At 44.9% G+C, this 22,625-nt stretch overlaps 1 protein-coding gene across 1 annotated transcript in view; it reads right to left on the bottom strand.

Moving 5' to 3' along the window:
• Positions 1-22,625, bottom strand: part of LOC147685207 (tumor necrosis factor receptor superfamily member 16-like) — an 80,207-nt gene that overhangs the window by 5,431 nt on the left and 52,151 nt on the right. Inside the window, exons 4-5 of the mRNA XM_086941118.1 lie at positions 21,656-22,021; positions 5,980-6,175 (exon numbers count right to left, since the gene is read on the bottom strand). Of these exons, the coding sequence (XP_086797244.1) occupies positions 5,980-6,175; positions 21,656-22,021 (562 nt within the window). The remainder of the gene's footprint in view (positions 1-5,979; positions 6,176-21,655; positions 22,022-22,625) is intronic.

Below are 22,625 nucleotides of genomic sequence, written 5' to 3'. Positions count from 1 at the left end.
CATATTTTATACATGTACCAATTTTAAAATGCCTGCACATATATTCACATGTCGGAGTGCACTCTATGTGTTAACTTAGCATAACCAACGGCCCTAAGCTTCTGAAATACAATGTTTAACTTTCACATGAGAGTTGCGTTGTTTGAATGTTTCCTACTCTGCAGGTGCAGATAGAATGGTTCGTTTATTAGAATCAGGTATTGTCTGTTTATAGCGATAGTAAGATTAGGGAAGAGTTTCTTGGCAAGAAGATGTGTTAACGAGGTGGGAGACGTGTTCTCATGGTGGAGAAACGACGCACGCCTAAAGGACAATTGAATGTGCCCTATCAGGAGTGTGGGAGAAGAACTGAATGTTGAAAATGTCTATCTAAAACAATAGAAATGTACTGAAAAGTGACGTAGTAGGTTACCTTGAATGCTTGTGTGGTAATAGATGTTGTATTGTTAGTTAGTATACGATGAAAGACACGCACCACAGGAGGTTAAGGTGACCGGTTGAAAAGTTGTTGCTGGGGCTTCGCTTTCTGGACCTAGAAGCGTTAGATACTGTCAAAGATGCAATTCCTGTTAGGAGTTGTCCCCCTGCGCACAGCATATGAGATACCAACAACTGGTATAATGAAGTAGAGCAGCAGAACACTTTCTGATTTCACGAGGTACAGACCTCTGCAGTGATTCCCCGCATTGTGTAGCTTCATGCTATGCTTCGTAGGCTTGGAGTACTTTTTTATGAAAGGCTCCCTGATGCAAACACCTGTTTCTTGCTTCCCATGGCTTACTAGGGTTTCCCTGAAGTTAGCAAATAGTAGGATAAACTAGATTTATCAGAATTACTAATGACTAGGCAGAAAGAGCAAATTCTGCAAGCAAACCTCCAGATTCATTTCCTCATCTTTAGCATTGCAGCCACCGAGTTTTAGGTGTGTTTCTTATTGTTCGGAAGGAACTTTGGGCCATATGTATCAACACATTTCCCCATAGACACAGAATGGGCAAAACCCTTTGATACATCTGGCCCTTTATTACGAGGTTCAGATTTATTCTTGTGATACTATATTTCTTTAATATGCTTCTGAGACTCCTTTATATTACTTTGTTTTTGAGTTTGTAATAAAACCTTTTAACTTCCTTTAGTAGTCTTTGTCTTACTGAGTGAACATTTTGCTACACTATTATTGAAATTTGTAACTTGTGTTTACTCCCTCTTACCTCTCATGCAACAAATAAAGATTCACTAACCAAAGAGAGAAATGTACTATCAGAAATACAGCATAGACAAGTTTAAACCCAAGCCCCAACCTCCAGACTATGTTTCAGACTGAATGATCAGTGAAGTTCCAGCTGTCTGGAGGAGAGTGGTGGTAGCTGCGAAGAAGTGAGTATTAATAGGGTTGTGTGTTGCAGTGGTTTATACGTAGCTTGCGGGTAGAATGGAAATGGTCTGATGTTTAGCGGAGTGTTTGTGTGTTGTGGGAGTGTGGTGTTAATTTAAAGTTTTTATCAGGTCAGACGTACCAAAGATCCCGGGATGGTATTTAAAGTGTAGAAGACTCTGAATTGTAATTTCTTTCCTTGGCTTTTGTGGGGCTTGTCGTGAGGCGTCATCGATGGCCAAATTGAGATGGGGACTTTATTTCTATGTGTGAAAGTGGGAAATGATCATCGCTGTTAACCTTTTCCGCAGACGAAAATTGTACAAATCAAAGTGATTCCCCACAGGTCGTAGTCTCATTTTGAATGTGTGTTAGAATGGAAATATTTATTGGGTGATAGTATTCTGTTGATTTCTTTGGTAAAGCAGACAATTGTGGTTGATCGTTGTTTGTATTACAAGCGTCTTAGTGTGTTGATGAAGTGAGAGTGATAGTGGAAATTGTAACAGAGGTAAACCGCTGCGAGGGGCAAGATTGGCGTCCTAATGTGCTGCGCTGAGATTGGTATGTTTGTGTAAAGCCATTCTTTATTGGTTATTCCCGTCATCAAGTGCTGCACTGTTATCGGTAAGTGGTTTGGTATGAGAGTTTGAGGAAAAACATTGTTTTAGATTGAAAACATTCTGAACTTTATTTGTGACAAATTTGTGGCGGAAATGCTTTAGAACATTACGGGATTTGGTGAGGGGAGATGTGATAATACATGTTAGAGAGGGAGAATATGCGCCACCTGGTGATACAGAAGGGCATTACATGGCGATAAATGTGGAGCTTCACACATATATTTGGCTTATTCAATGGCACAAAATCACACAGAAAGAAGGTGCACTGGAGTTTCTAAGCTATGGTTTGTTTAATGTATGAATCATCGAAAACTTGAAAAGAGATTTATACGAAGTGAAACTGTTACCTGGAATGGCACAGTTTGAGGCGCTGAACCCTTGGGAGCAAGTGGGAAAGGGAGAAATATTGGGGTAAAGCTAGAAAGGCAGTGCGGACATATGTGGATGCTAGATGCAGAACAGAAAAGATGGAGAACACACATGATAGAGGGAGTGAAGTTGTAACCTGTATTGACCAGTGAGAAAGTGGGACAGAGAGAAATAAGGAGAAGAGCGACAAGTCTAAAGGACCAGGAGAAAAGAGAGGATAGTGATCAAAAGTTAATGACTTGGAAAACACAACCCTCCTCCGCACAAAATCCCAGACATTTCAAACAGTCCTAAACACTGCAGAAGGCCATACCAATGTCAGAGGGGCCCGGTACAAATACCAACCATACAATATGTAAGAGTAGCGAGGCAGGTACTGGGGATTGTTTGAAGTGCTGCAGCACTACTCTGGCATCAAAGAACAGTGATTGCTACTTTACATTGGGAGTATTAAAATCATGATTTCAGCTTTCTTCGAACACCAACAGCGAGTCATACTGGCCCATACTGACATACGATACATATCGGTGCCTAACCAAAAGATGGCGGAATACCACATGAATCCAGAAAAGGTTCACACTATAAAAGTGGGAGTCTTGAAATAAGCAGAGGTGCTGATGAGTTAGGAAGCTGCAGAAGGAGGACACAAGAAAGTGGGAAAGGGGGAGCAGGTAAAACTGAGAGACGGGGAAGTGGAGAGCAGGGGAAAGGGAGAGCAGGAAAAGAGAGCGGGCCTGGGGAAACGAAAGTGCCAAAGACAAATGGAGGCCGAATGAAAGTTAAAGGAGAGGGGAATGGGTGAAAAATAAGAGACGGGAAGGCAAACTGTGAACAGGAGGAAAAGAAAAGGAATGGGTAAGACAGTGAAAAACAAGAGATGGCAAAAGATCTTGAGAAATAGGCAGAGAATGTAGAAGAGGGACAGCAAATGGGGAGAGCAAGAAAACTTGAGGAGGCGGAGCAAGAGACAAAAGAGGATGGTAGACTGGAGTGAGCGTGAAGGGGAAGGGATTAAAAAGAAGGGTATTGAGACAGTGAGAGACAGAGTTGGGGGGAAATATGAGGAGGGAAGAGGAAGGAAAGCCAGTGGGGCCGAATGGTTGGAGAGAAGGAGAGGGAGAAAGAATGAGAGAAAAGGAAAGACAGAGGGGGTAGAAAAGAAGAGGGGGGACTACTAGTGTGTGTGTGTGTGTAGAGTCAGAAGAGCGGGAAGGGGAATGCGAGACAGAGAAGCTGAGAGTGAAGGGGAAGAGAGTAAAAGAGGGATGGGGGGGAGAGAGAGGGCTGTAATCTCACCCAGCACTGGCCCTCCCTGCACAGCTCATCTTATTGCACCCGAGGCCCGACCTGTGAAAGGAAGCAGCAGGCTTGGTTCTTCCTTGGGGATGAGAGGCTGTAAGGCTGCTCGAGATGTGAATAATGCTGCTGGAGGCCTCAGAAGTGGCCTGCTGCGGGAGGGGCGCGGGGCATTCCTTTTCATCTGAGGCAGGCGCACATGTTCTCTGCCATCTCCGAGGTATCAGCTTGCTCATTTGTAACACCTGTGCTCTAAAAGGAGGAGAGGCGGGGAAGAGACACTCTGGGGCCCTCACGACTTTCTGGAGGGAAACCAGAAGCGCTCTCGAGCAAGGCAGTGCTCTTGAAAAGGCTCGCGAGTCAGTCAGAGCCCAGCAGGAAGTACTCCCTGAGGCCCGATTCTATGTTTAGCTGTAAGGACTTCGCCAGCAGCTTTACTCAAGTTATCTGGCAGAAAATGTACAGCCATTTAACTGCAAAACGATGCCCGGCTAAAATCAATGAACGCAGAAGGTTTATAAAGGGCTTATTTGAATCTCGAGAGAAAATTAATTCGGCACTTTTTTGTCTTCAAAAATATCGTCCTTTTAGTGGAAATTCACTGTCTATTTTTAAAGACGCCACACACACTTTAAGGGAAATACCACCACCATTCGGTATTCAGATAAGCTCTGCCCGTTTACTCCTGTGTCTGCAATGACTTAACAGCAGGGGGCAGCCTGAACACCATATAAAAAAGCATTTCCGAGTTTAAATAGTGAACAATTAGACGATTGAGGAAGGTTGGAAGCTAAATGAAAACACATTGCTGCTTTGAAATCGCGGCCAGTTTTTGTTTTGCATCTTCTGCTTAGGAAGTTCCTAGAGAAGACACTTGTGGTTGAAAAAATGCCGTGTTTGCCGCCATCTTGAACAAGGAAAATGTTTGGCTAGAAAAATGCTTAAAATACATAATCCCTGCACCTTCCTCCATCCTCTCACCACACAACATAACAACACTCTGACGCATGATAGCATAGGTCCCAAAGACCTCAGTGCACCACCTACCTGCATACATAGAAACCTCCAAAGCGCAGAGAGCCCCCCCCAAGCATGCTAGTTGTCTAGCCTCATCCCAACGAAGGACCACCTCCCCAACCAGTAGGATTCCTACCTTGCCCCCATCCCACCAGGGCCATCTCTTACATGCCAGAAACCCTCTGCGTCCTGCCTCTCCAGCACACAGTGACGCTTTGGTACAGCAGCAGCCTTCCCAGTACACCAGTTGCACCCACCCCTCTGGCCAGGCTTACAGGAGAGTGATATGGTAGGGTCTCTCTGGCCTACTAAACTTCCACAAATCTTCATTCAGCAAAGTAACATTTGTATTGTACTATTGCATTAGTTGTAGGCCTTCAAACCTTTGTTATAGACAGAAACGGGTATGACCATTATAGGGTTGTTTTTAAATCCAATTTCCTACTCAAAGTCAGAAAGACAGTGCTTGACAAAACTACCAGGGTTTTTTGGGCAGACCTGCATATAGAAAGGAACACTGCAATACTTGTATCATGTGCTTAATATAGGTGGAGACAGACTCCAAACTGCTGTGTTTGTTTATCAAACGCAGTGCACTGGAAACACTGCTCTATTTTGCACCAAGTTATTAATTAATCGAAGTACTTGTGTCAGGTGACATTGTGCCCCTCGTGTGCTCCCAGTCAAAGGCAAGTGCTAAATTTGTGCGAAAAAAAAGTGCTTTTTCTTAAGAGCCCACCACCTGTACCTCCGAATGGCACACCATAGCGGTCTAGTTGATTACAATTTATTCAACCGCCCTGTAATTCCTTTCTATTTTTTGTACGTTTTGTAAGGGCATCATCATCAGTGCTTTCTACCGGTGTTAAAGTTTTCCTATTATTCCTTTCCTCTTTTGCCCTTTTCTGCCTTTCTACCTCTTGCTCAAAGACTGAGATAAAAAATGCGTCCTTGTCCCCAAAAATGTGTGCCGCTGCCGAGCACCTGAAATCAGAGGCACCATGTAGGCATTGCTCTGGCCCTATCGTTAGAATGCCCCAATGGATGTAGCGTTTGCTTAGCTAGACCCCAAAAATCATTCTTTTTTTGGCAGTGTATACTTTTGCAGTGTGAAGTCTCTTCTATGTTCACATACTGTGCATAATTCCACCATCTACTGGTTGTGTCTGGTACTGTTAGGGTTCAAAGTTCATCTCACTCTGGAGAGGTCACAGAATTCACTATAGATTCCCTTTATTCTACTTTGGACAGTGAGAAGTTTAATATAGCGTGACCACGGGGAAAGGTGGTGTAACGTACCACTTAAAGGCCACATAGGCGATGAGTCCCACTACAACGGCCCCCAGGATGGAGCAATACACAGGGATGATATTGTTGCTGCTGTCCTCCCGTGGGATGAATTCAGGAGAGCTGGGTGAGGCGCTGCTCCCCGCGACCCCCATCTTCTTGGAATTGTCCTTGTCGTCCTCAATCAGGCTTGGTATGCGTAGATTCCCTGCAGAAGGGACACAAGATATATCAAGATTTATGTTAAGGTCATGTGAACACATAGCGCTAAATACTTTTCTGTCCACACACAGTTACCCGGCAGCATAAGTCACAGCAAGGCAGATACCTCAGTTTCCCAATGCAGGGACTTAAAAGTTTCAACAAACTATACATTTTAGGATATCAGGAGATACATTTATTGTTATATAGGTGTGGCGGCAGCTGGTCGTCTTTCGGATACTGGCTGCTTAGGCCAGATTTATCAAACTTTCTAGCAACGCTGCAAGACACCTTGATGCACCGCGCTATGTGAAAGGGCGAGGGTAGGAATGCGCTATATATAACATGATATAGAGCATTCCCGTCCTCTCCTATCACTGCCACACAATGTGGTGCCTTGCGCCAGCGCAGGAACAAGGGTGTCTGCTTTACAGGGGGGGGGGTTGTTTTTTGCAGGAAGGTACAACTCACGGTGCAAAACAATCCTCTGATGCTTTTTCTTCTTTCTGTGTATGCTGCAGGATGGAAAAAAGAAAAAACTAGAAGAAATAAACATATTTCTCCTCATTATGCCTCCTCTGGGAAGGCGTAGCATTTTGACGCATACCCATGGCTAGCATTCATGGTAAATCTGGGAATGTGCCAAAATCCATGGGTGGGTGCACTCTACCGATAGAATGTCTCCTTGCGGCAGAGTAACGCAAGGCAGCTACAGACTTATTAAACACCACAGGACTGGGGGAGGGAAAAGAATTCCGCTCTGCCGGCGGAGTTTGTGGGGTTTTGCCCACTCCACAAAACTATGCAAACTGATGCGGAGCAGAGTTTTCTCTCACGCAGTTGGCGAGCGAGAAAAATCACGCGCTAGACCTCCTCCTAGCGAGATTTCTCAATGCGGGTGGTCGTGACCACCTGAGTTGAGGAAGGTGCCTCGCGAGTAGAAGATCTACTCGAGCGGCAAAAAGAAGCAGCGCCATCTGGCACGATGCATAGTGCCGTTCACACTGATTTTACAGCGCGGAACAAACCCCGATGCTAAAAATCAGTGCAAGCAGTGCAACTTACCACACCCTGCTGCTCGCAAAACTCTGCAGAGCACAGCAGAGTTTTTTCGGCACTTCCCACAGTTCCGTAGAGCAGAACTCCACGAACTGCGCCCAGGCCTACTCAGGGTGGTCTTGCGTTGCAAGGTAGATATGACTTTAGTGTTGCTTTGCCCTTGCATTACCTTGTGTGCCTCAAGGGTAAAGCAACACTCCAATAAATCTGGCCCTTAGTGATGTATTATATTGCATAGCTACTTACTATATAATAGTTACTCAGTGGATGATGCTGCTAAGGGTCAGTGTGGTGTACTGGTAAATAGGGACTGTGCCATTTTTTTTTTCTGCTGTGCGTAATGGTATCATTTTGTCATGTATATGCCATTCTGAAATGTAATATGTGTGGTAAATTTCAGTTAACTTCTTCAGGAAAGTTTATATGGAGACTACTAAGGAGATGTACAAGTGTTGTTGACAAGACACACAGGAGTCAAATTCTTAGCTAACTTTTTGGCTTCAAAAAGTTATGCCTAAAACATACTGTTAGTGTAAGAGTAGGAGCAAGAGTAGGACATGCTTAGATGTGAAAAAAAGATTGTGTGGCCTCCATGCAAGAATAAAAAAAAAAAGAGAGTAACGCTGAGAACGAAAGGGGATGGGGTTTGAAACCTATAAGTTATTTAGACATAGCCTTGGGGAGGTAACTGCTTTTTAGTCGGCCTCCTTAAAAGAGCATGGCACCAAATCCACAAAGCAAATCAACAGCATTGCCATATGCAACGAGCACTCTAGAGTAAAACTAGCTACCAGTGGCGGCTCGTCCGCTAAGGCGGAGCAGTGTCACCCCACTGCTTTTAAGCAGTGTAGCTAAAAAAAATACATTTATAATAACTCAATGTTATTATCATTTTATTTGTTCCTGCTGCTTTGCAGGTGGGGCGGGGCTGCTCTGCTCTCAGAGCAGAGGAGGAGTGGTTTGCTGCCTCTCAGGCCCGCCAAACAGCCATGTGCACTTTGCAAGTTCCCAATTGAGCGCTGAACCACGGCGCTCAGACCAGTCACAATGCTACATTGCAGCGTTGTGATTGCTCAGGGTAACCTGGGTTGCTTCCTGCTTCCTGATCTGGCCCATGTCCGACGTGGAGAGCAGACACAGCGATAATGAACGATAAAAAAAATTACATTTCTCCTCCTTGTAGTCCACACCCCCCACTGCCCCCCCCCCCCCGATTCGTGCCGACCGTCACTGGTGCCCACCCTCACTGGCACAACATAACTCATCCTTGCTGCTACGACATTCCATCCATAAAATACCGACCCAGCTCGGATACCGATGCGTGTAAACAAGTACTATACACTGGCTGACCAATGGACAATTGCTCTCCTTCACCAATTGAGAGAAAAACACGAAGACCTTCAGCAAAAGTACCCATACAAAAGACCAAAAAGAGCTTCCTTCAATCCAACTCATTTGACTTTCTCACTGTTTTATACAAACCATTTTGAATCTTAATAAACCCAACTAAACACCAACCAAACAAAAGGCTATGGATGATGATTCCTCATGTCCAATTGGTTGCCTTTTCAGATCTGCACTAAAAAGCTCCTAAGCGAGAAACTTTATACTTTGCTATACCCAGGGCTTTAAGTTGGGTAGATCCCTCTGGGTCTCTTACCTGGTAGTAATCATATCCTAACCTTAAAACTGCCCCTTATTTGGCCCCATATTCATGTTCCTAACTTTATAGGAAAACACGATTATAACGACAGTTAAGATAATCCATGTCTGCAATGTAGCTTCTGTGACCATTTAATTTGTTTTACTTAATCTTGTATTCCTTAAGAGTGTTTGTTTTTTCCCAAGATGCTGGGTTTCTCGAATTTGTTTTCATGCAGCATATTAACTTTTGTATACTGCGTAAAATGAACTGAGTCTGGGCCGCGATTGAGACCTCTGGAGATAAGGCTGAAGGTAGTACACATGCTCATCCAATCCTTGGGCTCTCACAGTGCTTGCAGGCGAATGGTGTGCTGTGTGTTTGAGGGGGTGGTGAATTGAACGACATGCAAGAGAGAACATGTAAGATAGTGAAATGTGTGTTCTGATTAGAGAAGATGAGATATGCAAATGGAGGATTTCAGAAAGACGTGGGGAGAAAATGTGTGACTGTTTAACAAGTTGAGAGACAGCAGAGGAAAGTGGTGTGAAGGTAAGAACGGGAGTAATTGAGACTGAAATTAATCTTTGGGCCCCCATGTTAACCAACATCCTGAATAGCGCAAACTCCCATGGCTTTATACCTACTTGGACCGAAGCAATAGTGGTTCCCATCTTCAAAAAAGGAGATAGGAACGACCCCACCTGCTATCGGCCAATTTCCCTTCTTGACGCCTTAATGAAGGTAGCAGGCCATATAATTTTAAACCGAATTCAAATATGGGCGGAGGAGAGTGATATTATTTCCAGCCTTCAGTACGGATTTAGAACAGGCAATGGCACAGTTGAACAGGGATTAAACCTGGCCCTTGTTATATCAAAGTATACTCAAGCTAAGAAGGGTAATCTTTACATCACTTTCGTTGACCTGAGCTCAGCCTTTGATTGTGTGGACCACAATAACTTGTAACCTGTGGTCCACACTTTCTGACATGGGCATTGATGATCAAATCCTTACATTCATCAAGGAATTATATAGGGGTTCTGGAGCCAGGGTAAGGTACGGCACTCAGGGAGAGTGCTCGGATAAGTTCCCCATTAGGAGGGGTGTGAGACAGGGGTGCATACTAGTACCCCTACTCTTCACCCTATATATAAACTCCATTGGTAATCACCTTAACCCCTTCTGTGCTGATGACGAGCCTAGGCTCGTCATGCAGCACGGTGCTCGTGTGCTGGTGACGAGCCTAGGCTCGTCATGAGCCGTGGAACGCTCACACGCGGGGCTAATTTCCCCGCTGTGCTGAGCGTTCCATTGCGCGGGCGTGGTCATGACGAGCCCAGGCTAGTCACCAGCACACGAGCACCGTGCGGCATGACGAGCCTGGGCTCGTCATGAGCACAGCGGGGCCGTGCGCGGCCCCCCTCCCCCCGCGCTGTGGGGAAATTAGCCTCGCAGCGAAGGGGTTAAAGAGTCACAGTTTGATTATCCATCGTTTAAGGGGCAGCCCGTGCCAATACTCGTTTACGCAGACGACGCTGCCATTATGTCCCGAACCAAGGTAGGCTTACAGAGGGCTGTTCTGAAATTCTCCAACTACATGAAAGATAAGGGCCTAAAAATAAACATCACGAAAACCTTCACCATGACCTGTGGGCCTGGTTCTAAGAAAGCATCCTGCTCAATACTCCTCAAGGGTAGGAGGATTGAGACTATCGACCAGTATGGAAGTGGTCGCAAGAAAGTTACTGAAAAAAATGGCTCTGAACTATTTAGCCAATAATAGATGGGACATGGAAAAATCTAAAAACTCAGTCATGGATTACCAGCAAATTACCCCCAATAAAGGGCCCCAACTGTATCTTATAAGCGATTTTAACTGTTATTCTAGAATGTTACTGACCCGTTTTTGGTTTGGTACCTTCTTTCGCTTAATTACTTTTCCAGTCTGTAATAACTGGTCAAGAGACACTTATTTGCCCATGGATGAAACCTCCGCCCAATCAAACATTCATTGTATTCTATTTTGCAAATGTTATTCAGCTCCTAGGGCGGCCTTCCTGAAACCAATCCTGAGGGCATGGGGCCACCGCACTTGTAGAACTGCTTTTATTAGACTGCAACAGCTAGAAAATGTTATTGTTGCACACACTGTATAGAGTTTTTTTTAATTATTGATCAAATTCAGGAATTCAAAGTAATGAACTTTGTAAATTAACTGCTTTTTAGATTCTTTTGTACTTCTTGGTATTACTAGATTTTAATGTTGGTGAATGTAACAACCCCTTCTTTCTGTAACTTATGTGTTATGCACCTTTTAAATGTATGCTTTTATGATTTCAATCATGAATTTTGAATAAAGCTTTTTGAATTTGATTTGAATTGAGACACTACTAAGACCACTGCCCTTTCGACAGACCTTAGCAATGCATAAGTTACATTCTCATATTTTTACAATAAAACTTTTCAGTTCTAATTATTCACTACGTCACTGATGTAAATAATGTATCTGACACTGCTAATAAGCATTGGCAATGCTAATGGGCGTAGCTTGTTTTAGATGCACATTCGTTATTGAGTGATACATCTGGATGCACTAACGGAAAGCTCGGAGAGGCACCAGAATACTGGTTGGGCGGCACAATACAGAAAGTGTAGGGTTTTAGTTCAGCCACCCGCTTATTTAGATAGGCCACACCCCTGGAAAGGATTCCTAGTTATGCTTTTTAGGCCTCACCCCTTTTAGAGAAATCACCCCGCCCCCTTTTTTTCAGCTCACAGAAAGCCTCAGACATTCCAATGCCGTTTTGGGATATTCAAACACGAATAATATACACCTTTGTGCCCAATGTGCACTGGTCTAGAACGATACACGAAAATAACTAGAATACAATTGAGTAGGAATTTCCTTTCATAAGTTATCTCGCCTTCTAGCAAGTGTGTATGTTTTCAATATACCATCTCCATTCCCCCTAGCCCCCATTAGATATGTGGTGAAAGCCAGTCCATTGTCTTGTGCATTCAAACAGCTTACTGACTAAATGACATCACAGCCTAGGGAACCAATCCTTTGACACGCCTCAAGCCTGAGCACGTGCCCCTGCACGAGCTGCGTGTGTCTGCTTACTTCTCTTAGCAGGAGGCGCGAGCTTGCAGAGAAGACGCATTCCGGAAGAGGGGGCCTGTGGGCCCATGGCGGTCTCTGTGTAACCGGGCCTGGGCTCCCATCGCTCAACAAAGTCTTATATTTCATCATGGTTATTAAGATGAGGGCTGTCAGAACAGAAGGGTAGGCAGCCACATGCGCGAGCCCCCGCTGGGGATCAGGGCACAGCTGTGCTGTGGCCAACTTTCCCGTCATAGTTACCTTCAGTTCAAATAGCATGTCGTGTTACAGACAGAAGACCCTCTCCCCGTCCTGCAGTATCTCTTTCCTTTCTCCCGCGAGCCTGGCTGTAATGGTTATCATCTCTTCTACACCTGCTCCAGTATGCGCCGCTTCCAATATCCCCCTCCCAGAGTACAGAGCAGATGCTTCTAGTGCCTTCCATGAGTGGTTTCTGACGTTTTATCCCGGGGGTTCTAGTCCTCAGATTGTAAGTAGGATAGAGAGACGCGATGGGAAGGTAGCTCCGCAGGTAAAGCACACACGGCAAGAACAGGTGAACGTCACAGGTTTGAATCCCAGGCGGAATGGTCTGGATAAAACGAGAACCAATGAGCTGGATGGTAACTCTGGCCCTTAAGTGCTGAGAGGCAACCCGGGTTACATCAGATTGAGAAGTGTGGAATGCTAATGGCAGAAGTTTCTGTTTCAAAACGCTCCACTGCTGTTGTAAAAGAAAGCAATTTCAATCATGTGTTACCTTGACTGTTAAGAGTAGCTGTAGAAAATTCTCTACACTAGATGATGTACAGGAAGGGACTTCCCATTAGAGCCACAGGGGTCACTGTTCCTCTACCAGATCTGGGCCCAGGACCGATTTCTGCCCATATCCTATCAGAAAACGGGCTACATGCCATTGTGCCACAGGCAAGGCGACACCTAAACTTCCAGGGCACTTGAGACATGCAGTGAGCCGGGAATCTGGATTGGTATATTGCACCATTATTTTATTTTAGTATATACTGAATGGCTTTTGGAAAGCTCGCCATTACTCTTGCGGGCATCCTGGTGCTAATTGCATAGTTTACAAAAGGCAGAAACATCTTGAGCAATTACAGATGAAACAGGCATGTCTATAGCAATTTCCTAACTGGAAGGTGGTCTGAAGTTAGTTGCAGCGTGAATTCCAACGCTAGCAGTGAAGAAGGAGCGACGACCCGCTGTCATCTTTTTGCTTTCTGGACCAGCAGTGAAGAGCTTGAGAAGGCTGGTATGGAGTCAGTAAGTTGTGAAGGGATGTGGGGCTACAGCCACACATCATGTGCTTGAACATGCTTGGGGATAGGAACCCAATGAAGTTCTGTGAGATGTTGAGAGAGGCACCCATTGAGGAGCCTCGACAACATCTTAGCAGCTAAATTTTGAATCAGATTGATATTTTGGACATATTAGAAGGGCCAGATAGAATGCATTACATTAACCTAGCCTTGATCCCAACTACTGCATGGATCACTTGGAATCTCACACCCACTGGAAGATGACGGAGTACCACAGTCTCAGTTAAAACAGACACATTGAGGTGTTCTTGGCGGTTTGGGCAGAGAAGTCTAATTTTGACAACGACAAAACCCAGATTGCATACTAAAGCTGAAAGAGCTGAATAGACTGCCAAAGTCCAACCTGTGACCAATCCGGGAACCATTTTGAGGAAAATGTACCCACCATTAACATTTCAGTCTCATTTAAAGTTACGTTTCAAGACACAAGTCATGCTTCCATGAAGCTAAAGATGAAAGGCATATCCTAAAGTTGTCTTGAGTATACATTACTATCCAATTTCTGTTTATTCGGAGTATTGTTGGCAGGAGCCATGACTACCGTATTATAAGATTGGATAGGCTTTGCTAGAAGAGCAGCATAAAATAATAAACCCCAAAATTTGCCCTGAAGAAGAACACTAGCCTCCTATATATTAAAAGGATCATCTAAAGGGAGGGAGAGCAACCTTCAGGATCCTACCAGATAAAACAAAGAAATAGGTTGTGATCTCCTCCCAGAAGAGGCCGGAGCCAGACCGGGATAGACACAGAAACGGCAGATGCCAAATTCAACTATCGATCTGACCTATCATTTTCCTGATCCTAGTTATCCATCCATATGAGCCTACACTATCAACAAAGCATAACAGACAGCATTAAGACACAGGCTTCTAGCAGTTAACAAGAACAAGCATTTGCAATGCAATAGGTCTTGCAATTACGAGAGTTTAAGCTATTGTAATTTACAATGGTAATAGCTCAAACTCTTGTAAATGCGAGACCTATTTCACTTCAAAGAAGTAGCTGCCATTTTCCAGGGTTGTTTGGAAGTGAAAGCGTGCTTAACAAGGAAAGGCCATTGTGCCTGCAGTAGGAGAAACTCATTAAAGAAAATAGTCTTTACAGAATAAATAAGACATTCCGTGTCGCAACAGAAGTAAAAGGGCCAGTCGCCATGGGAGGATACAAATGCAGACATAGAGACTAAGGAGGGACTAACAAGCCTACTAACGACTCGGACGCCAGTGTTTACAAAGGACAATGACACAAGCCAATTAAACAATATGGGCAGAGAGTGGGCTGGACTTCAAAGCCATACTCCACTATTGCATGCCTCGCAGCAGCGCATGCGCCGCCCAGGCGTGACCTAAAAAGCACTCTAAGAGACCACAGGTAATTATGGACAATAAGACTAATCAATTTTACTCCCTGCTTCAGTGGCATTGGCTCTCCCAAGTACACAGAGATGGACAGTACAGAAAATGGCATCACCTGTCAAGCTCCAGACAAGAAGAACCTACCACCACAGGCCCAATATCAACAGAAAATAAACTGTATTAAAGGGGTCAGTACGTTTAAAAGAGGCTACCAAAGCAGGTAGTTTCCTCTTGTCTACAATGATGAAAATGCAAGTCCACACAGCCATCCATCAAGAGTATCAGATACTACACCTGGCTTACATTTTGGCATTTCATACACATTCCTTTCTACCCCTAGTCTAAAAGAGTCATGAAAACAGCAGCAAGAACCAAGGCACCATGTTTGCTTTCTGCAGTACACCTCCTTGACCTTTCCCCGAAGCCCTTAGTTGTAAAAAGACTGTTGAAAGTTTAAGGATAGAAGATGAGGTTACCTCTGAGGTCATAGAAGGTCAATGAGTGCTGGGTAACAATTTTTCTACCTCGGCGTTTCCGAGAAAGGATATAATTGCAAAGTAAAATTATAGCACTACCTGCTCATTCCCTGCCTACTTCCGGTTAAGTTATTGAGACTTGCTGCACAAACTGCATGACCACAGAAGCTCATTAGCAAAGCATCTCTTATGCAAAAGCATACTATCACGCACTCGTCTGCTTTAAACTCATGCACAGCCACAAACAGAAGAGACTCAAACCTGGCCCTCAAGCGTGAGGCCTACACTGGCCACGCATGCCATATAACAAACCCAGGATTCCATATATGGCGCTCTCAGCCTGGGCCTGCACTCCCTCCCCTTCACACATGCATGGCGGCCCGTGCTAGCAGCCCACGTCCGCCCAGGAAGAATGCGAAAAGTGTGGGTGTGTTGGTGGCACCGGAGGGGTGTGGGTCACCCTCCTAGGGGCACGGGGCACTTCCCAGACCTGAAGCCGCCTGGGTCCGCCTCCCCAAGGAGCCTCTTGCTTCGCGCAGCCACTCTGAGACCTATGCTCCATTTCGCGCCAAGAGCAGAGGCGGATTATTAACAGGTCGGAGGAGGGTGTGAATGGGTAATCCGGCGACGGCGGGAAGAAATAGGTTTTTCAAGATCCGCCACTGCACGTAAAGGTTTGGGAATTCTTCTTACTTTATTTTAAAATGCACCTACCGAGGGGTTGGTTTTCCAGTCATGGGTTGAAGGCAGTAAAAATAGGCTTGAGTTGCTACTGCTATGTGGGAAACGGCCACTAGGTCTCGTGACTTTGTGGGTGTTGAGAAAATGTGATAATGCTTTTTCCAACACTCATTGCACATCAAAACACACACCTACTTCATTTAGGTTTTAGGTGGTGCAATGAGCATGGCTAAGTACTGTAAAGACCCAATTTTTTAAGGGCGGTGGGGAAGGGATGTCTCCACGTGAAAAAACAATTGCACGAGGTACAGAAAGGGGCACCATTTGTAATCACACATATACCTTAATTTATGGTTGGGCAGTAGGGTAGCCAGTGTGCCATGTGCAAGGTCACTGGAGTTATGCGGCAGGGGAGGACCAAATTATGCGGCAGGGTTGACGAAATTATGCAGCAAAAAAGCTACATTCTATGGTGCAACGCTGCATATTTTATGATAAGTGTTACGTCATTATTGTGGCAATCCCCCACTTGTTAACACTGTTAGGGCATTTTGACTGCACCTCTTTAGTTCCAGTTTGACACCCAAATATAGAAATACGCAACAGAAAGGTGACTATTTTTGCTTTGCAGGGGGCCTTCCTCTGCGCGGCAACACGTCACTGCACTTTTTGTAACTTTCTGACAGTTTGAGCTAGGAACTAAAATGAAAAACATTTTCTGTTAACATTTCCAGATTATGCAGCAGATGGTGGAGCATGTGGCAAATGCGGCAAACCTATATTTATGGGAAAAACGCAGCGGCCGCCGCACAATTGCATAATTCCAGTGGCCCTGGTCATGGGCCATAGTGCAATGAAGGATATGTTCCCACTGGCTCCTGTTTGAATTATAAAATACAGCAATAACCAGGATTCAGTGGGCCCCTCAGGCCTCTGAAACCTCTACCGCACCTCTTGAACCAATGGAAGCCATGCCCCTGTGTGTGCAGAATTGTCCGCTCTGTGTAAATGTAGGAAAATAACCCTGAGTATGCTTCGAATCGCAAGAAAGGCGGAAATGTATTCAAATTCGCCATAACAGCCTACATATCTACGTTTTAATTCCGAATCTACTCTTTTGTTTTAGGGTTAATAAAAGCCCACGCCAAGACAATGTGTGAGCTTATTAACGGTTATGCGGAAGGCCAAAATCATTTTAATTGCTTTAAGTATACTTTTTAAACAATATTTACACACCCAGCGCATGATACAATCAGTTGCTGATGCCATGCCAATTCCAAGTGCGTGTGCGCCACTAGGCATGAGGAGGCGGCAGGAAGGGGCGGGACCCGAGCCTCAGTCCTACTGTGCTATTACAAAAGACAGCATGTTCATTTTAAAGGTCAGAGGTTGTGACCTGTGCCCTCGCCCCCTCCCCCAAGCACTAACTCCTGCCAATTGAAACCATTCTCCCAGCAGTGCCAGTTGTCTGCCCGCCCCGTGTGAGCACATGTGAGCGCTGCTCTCGAGTTCAAAGGCCGGCCATGCGGATATGAGCATTATCTGAGGCTTGGACCCGGTTAGAATTAAGTGGATTTTTGCCCGAGCGGCTACTTTAATTGGAGGCCAACAGGAGTCAGAGCAGAGGGAATGTGGGATCCCCTGAAGCAGGAGGGTTGTTGGCTGACAGCCCACGAGGAGCAACATGCTTCATTACCAGTTTGTTGGGCTTCCAGAGTAACCGCCTAAACTGCATTTTTAAGATGTTATTAATTCGAATTCGTATAGCGCTCTTTCGGTGGCTCCTGGAATGATTTTCGAAGCGCTTGCAATGCATTAAAGCTGGCGCGTGATTCCGTTTTCACAGATTTGTGCTTTGGAGTAGCAAAGCACCCCCGTGTTGAGCCGCAGGCAGATTTCGCCAGTGAGTAGCGTGACAGAATATATCCACGGAAAACGGCCTGGAATACGGAAAAAACACGTGACAGGACCACAGTTTCAGTAATCCCCATTCCTTACAGACCTACTCGTGGTCCTTAATATCCCGCGGTATTGGGATTCAAGTGCAGAATTACCGCATCTAGAGTTCCGAGGAACTCGCATAAAGTTTACTGCAGGCTGAGTTCCAAGGATATCCTAAACAGGACCTACTTACCAGTTAGCAGGACCTTGGCGGCCATTTTCACTTCTTTCAAATCGCGTTTCGTCGAGTTTTTAACGTACAGTCACAGAACAGAATTATTTACGATAATCAGTAGTTCTAAAACACACTTGGCCAAGTTATTCAATCTGTAATTGTGTGATAAGAGTTTCTATAATTAAGCAACTCAATGTCACTAATTTTATGAATGTCAAATGTCAGCTTGGATGAAATAGTGGTATTGGAGCCTGTATCCTTCTAGTTACACTAATATATTTTTCCTGAACTCGCTGAGGTAGTCCCTGAACTCGCTGAGGTAGGGGGGGATTGTCACTAAATATATCACGCTTTACTCTCTGGTTGGATCAATTCACTTTGTGGCAGGCACAGATGTGCTGGGCATTAAACTCTGGCAGGTGTTGGTCTCAGCAGGTCTAGGAGTGCTAGGTCTTTGTGCAAGGGCGTTGATTGTCAACGACTCCATCGTCTCTTGCGCTACCAAAGACTTGGACTGGAGAGGGAGCTTGTTGCCCTGCTGTTCTGTTGTGGCACTTCCCAGCTGGTTTTCTTCTGCCCCTCGCCCAAGTAGAAAGAAGAAGATTACTTATTGGATCCCGGCTGCTTCCTTCAGCGGCTGAGCTCACAAGGTCCATTCTCTACCAGCACTAGGGCCTTCGCGGGCTGGATACCACACTGAGCTGGTGCTAAACCCCGGACACAATGAAGCCTTAGGCATCGCTCCCCTGCTGACTTCTGTTGCCACAGGTCCTTTAATAGACTCCGCTTCACTGTGCTTTTTTTAAAATGGAACACAGGCAAGCCCACTCGCGCCCATGGAGGTTTATACAGACGCGGATAAGGATTAGCGCCACTGGAGCAGGGGACAAAGGCGAGATTATCAACTACCCAAGGAGTCTCTGTCCCATTGGACAAAAAGGGCAACTGTGTCTGGAGAAGGAGGATAGAGTGAATTCAGCGTCGAAGGAAGTGGGAGGGAGTGTGGCTGGGCCCTCTAGACGTGAAGCAAGATGGAAGCTGGGCTATTTGGAAGAAGGAAGAAGAGTACCAGGGGTTCGCCTGAGCCACGGAGAGACAAACTCCTAGGTGGCAGCTAGAATGTGTCTCAAATGAACAAAGTATGCCCTGGGCCACTGTACTAATGTAAGTGACTTAAGTTTTGTATAAAGTGCTTAAAAAATAAATTAAACAATAAATAAATCGCTGCTTATGTTCGCCATGCTTCATTTGACCGATAAGGGAATGGAAGCACAAGATGTTTAAGTGATTATTACATGATCCTAGTGTTTGCCCACCCTTGGAAGTTAGAATTACAACTCAGGTCTCCAGGTTTCGAAGTCACTGGCCACGGATTTGAATGGAGTAGACAAGTGGGCAAACATGCAGGTCATGCACATCTGGAAAGGGTTTGGTTGGCAAAGAATAGAGTTATCAAAGGTAAGTGTGCCCAAAAACCTGCTGAAAGACCTATAGTCAAAGGTTCCAGTAATGGCACAGCCAAATTGGAAACTCAACCTGCAGAGGTTGATACAACTTTTATTTTTCGATAGAGCGTGCTTTAGCCGAAACATTTCATTATATTAAAGAAGCCCAGCTATAGTATAGCTACTCACATAGGAAACTAGCTATGGAGTGTATCATTATAACAACAAATGCAATATGTCTCACATATAAATAATTAAGCTTCAGAACAATGAACCAGGATTGAATAGAAATACTATCATTACATTAAATGTGTTATTGCAAGTACGCCATGTGTGTATGATATTGTATAAAATGGTATAGGATTGTGTGAACATTTGCAAATGTGGGGTGTTTATTGAGACTATGTCTATTGATTCAATTAGAAATTATATGGGAAATGATTGATATATAAACAATTCTTCACAAAGACTAATATGAGTGAGGCAATGGTGCGTTAAAAAGTAATATGTACCCTCTTAGAGAGTACTTGCTGTATATTGGTGATACAACTGCTGACATTGTGTTGGGCGATAATCCTCGGTTCAATTGATTTGTCACCTCATGCCAGTAGCAAAATCTTGCTCCATACTGCCAAATGTGGCAATGTGACAGTTCCAATTAAATACACTAGTGAGTGTGTAAAACCAAGGAAAAGTCACAACAGTTGCTTAATCTGCATTCAGATGCAGGGCATTGTGAAAGGCCTAGTGTTAATGACAGTTGTAGAATAGCACATAGAGAAGGCAGGATTACATTTTACAGAACATTGAATATCATTTTGCTGTTTCGGTCATAAACATGAAAACAAGAAGGTCATCAACAGAAAAAAAAGAAAAGACAAATTTGACACGGTACTGACACGGGTGATACAAGCAGCAAGCAGATGAAAGCTTCGACGTTTGAAGAAAGATGGTAAATATGTGATTAGCTTTCTACCAGCAAATTACTGTCTTATTTTAGCTCAAAAAGTGGTGTGGTGTTCACCGCCACTGTTCTGGAGAGAAAATTTGACGATAAACCCTACAGGAAAAAGTTCTCCTTGAAGCTCCTAGAGTTGCATGGACATGTGGTTTTTATTCTATGCATCCTATTCCTTATTTGGGACTGCAAAGCGCTATATAGAAAAACCCAGTGATGATGATGCTGAGTATAGCGATGGCTGCTGCACCACCGCAGAGGGTTATACATGCAAACTAGGATCCTGGAGCTACCAAAACAGTGACTTGAGCATTGTAGCAGAGAATTATGCACAATGGTTCTACTGCAGTAGCGCGGTGCCAGGGAACAAGACATGATAATCTGGGGTTCTAATAGCTTACTAGAGGGATGGGGTGTGCATTACAAGGGATAAATTCACTGGATCATGGGGTCATACCATTTAGTGCAGTGATGACCCAGAACTAAAGCAAGGGGTTGCACAAAATTATCTCGAATATCCTTCCCAGCCTTTTTTAACAGTAAAGGTGCTCTGCAACTTTGCAGGGGATAAACATGTTGGTTCCTAGAGTCTTATGAATTATTGAAGTAATCACGCCTGCACTGCAGGTGAGGGTGGATACGGTACTCATATGGCGCTAATGAGTTAGCACGCCAATGATCGGCATGCTGAAGCAGGGGCGCGCACACTATAATCCAGGGTTCTAGAGCATTGGGCTCCAGTGCAGCAACAAACTGTACACAGTGTTCCACGGCCTTCAGGACATGATCCTGCTTGGCCCGGTTAAGTGGGACCTTTGCAGTAACTTTTTTCTAGGGCACAACTCACAATTATGTGTGCAATAGGCTCAGCACTCAGCACACACGATCCCCATGTAAATTTCACTGAAAGGTGCCCGGTAAACAGGGAAATTTAGGAGATTTGGGAGTGATAGGGACCAAAAATCAGCATCTTAGGTACCCTTTTTGCACTCAGTGATTGTCTCTGTGTGTTATTTATCGCACTCGATACATTATCTTCCCTGCAGTGTGGAAACATATTGGGTTCGATAACACTTGCACCCTTTTCCAGGCCAGCTGTAATGAGGGCAAATGTGCAGTAGTGTTGTTCTGATGAATGCTTTACAGTGGGGGATGAGTATGTTGGTCCATGGTGACCTGCAGTGTAGGAATATGAATCATGGGGGCCCTTCTAGTACACTGAAGACTTCTGTGGTACAGTAGGTGACGAGGTCCATGAGGTACCTTCTAAGCATGCAATACTTTTGCTCTAGGAGGTCGTTCAACCTACCCATGCACACCAGGTCAGACGAGGTGGTGCACTCCCGAAGCACCACCATCCCCTCGTCGCACTCTTTTTGACAGGGATGGCACGGTGACTGGCTGCTCTTCTCCTCTGAGAAGAACCCCTCAGGACAGGGCTCGCACTGGGTGTCCCTCTCCTGGCTGCAGGGCGTTCTGGCCCCATGCCCACGCTGGCACACCTGGCAGGGCTGGCACCGGCTGATCCCGTCGTCCATGTGCAGGAAAGTGCCATTAGGGCACTGGCAGACAGTGTTCTCTGTGCAGGTGCAGGCTCTTGCCACCTCCATGTACTCTGGACACGAGGAGCAGTGGACGCACCCCGTGGGGGGGCCACTACGGGATAGACTCTTTTCTGCAAGACAAAACAAGGAGGAAGGTTGAGCAAAATTAAGACAACAAATGTACTTATGTGTATCATGGTAAATAAAACTATGTACAGGGTCTGGGTGAAAACAGTAACTTTGCCTTCACCCACACTAACATTAGGAAACAAGGGTTGTTGGTAGAAAGAAACCAGTATAAACCAGGGGTAACTAGAGTCTCTGTGGAAGTTCAGACATAATACTTTACTCTAGTGGAGAAAAGTAGCCACTCATCAACGTCCTCCCAGGTCGTTATCTGTCCACACAGAACTTATAAGCCTGGTTAAACCAAGTGGAGGGGTCAATAATGCACAACCGGCTGTTCAGTTGGCCGAAATGCAAATTAATGACTCCTAAGCAACTTTTGGGCCAAAGCTGCAAGTAAGAGCTCATAAGCAATATAAAAAAGGCAATAACAACCAATACTACCCAGATCCAAGGGCATTATTGCAATCATTTCTTAACCCTGCCTGTACCATCACACTGAATAGTGCTGGGCTGCATATTTTAGAAAAAATTGGGGGCCCCTGCCTTAAAGGATAAACCCTAGCAAGGAAAGAACTATTTTTTGAAAAAAAGGGAACATTAGCGCCG

This window comes from Lissotriton vulgaris, chromosome 10 (genome assembly GCF_964263255.1).
Source record: "Lissotriton vulgaris chromosome 10, aLisVul1.2, whole genome shotgun sequence".
In the NCBI taxonomy this organism is placed as follows: Eukaryota; Metazoa; Chordata; class Amphibia; order Caudata; family Salamandridae; genus Lissotriton; species Lissotriton vulgaris.
This window is presented reverse-complemented; position numbering and strand designations above follow the sequence as displayed.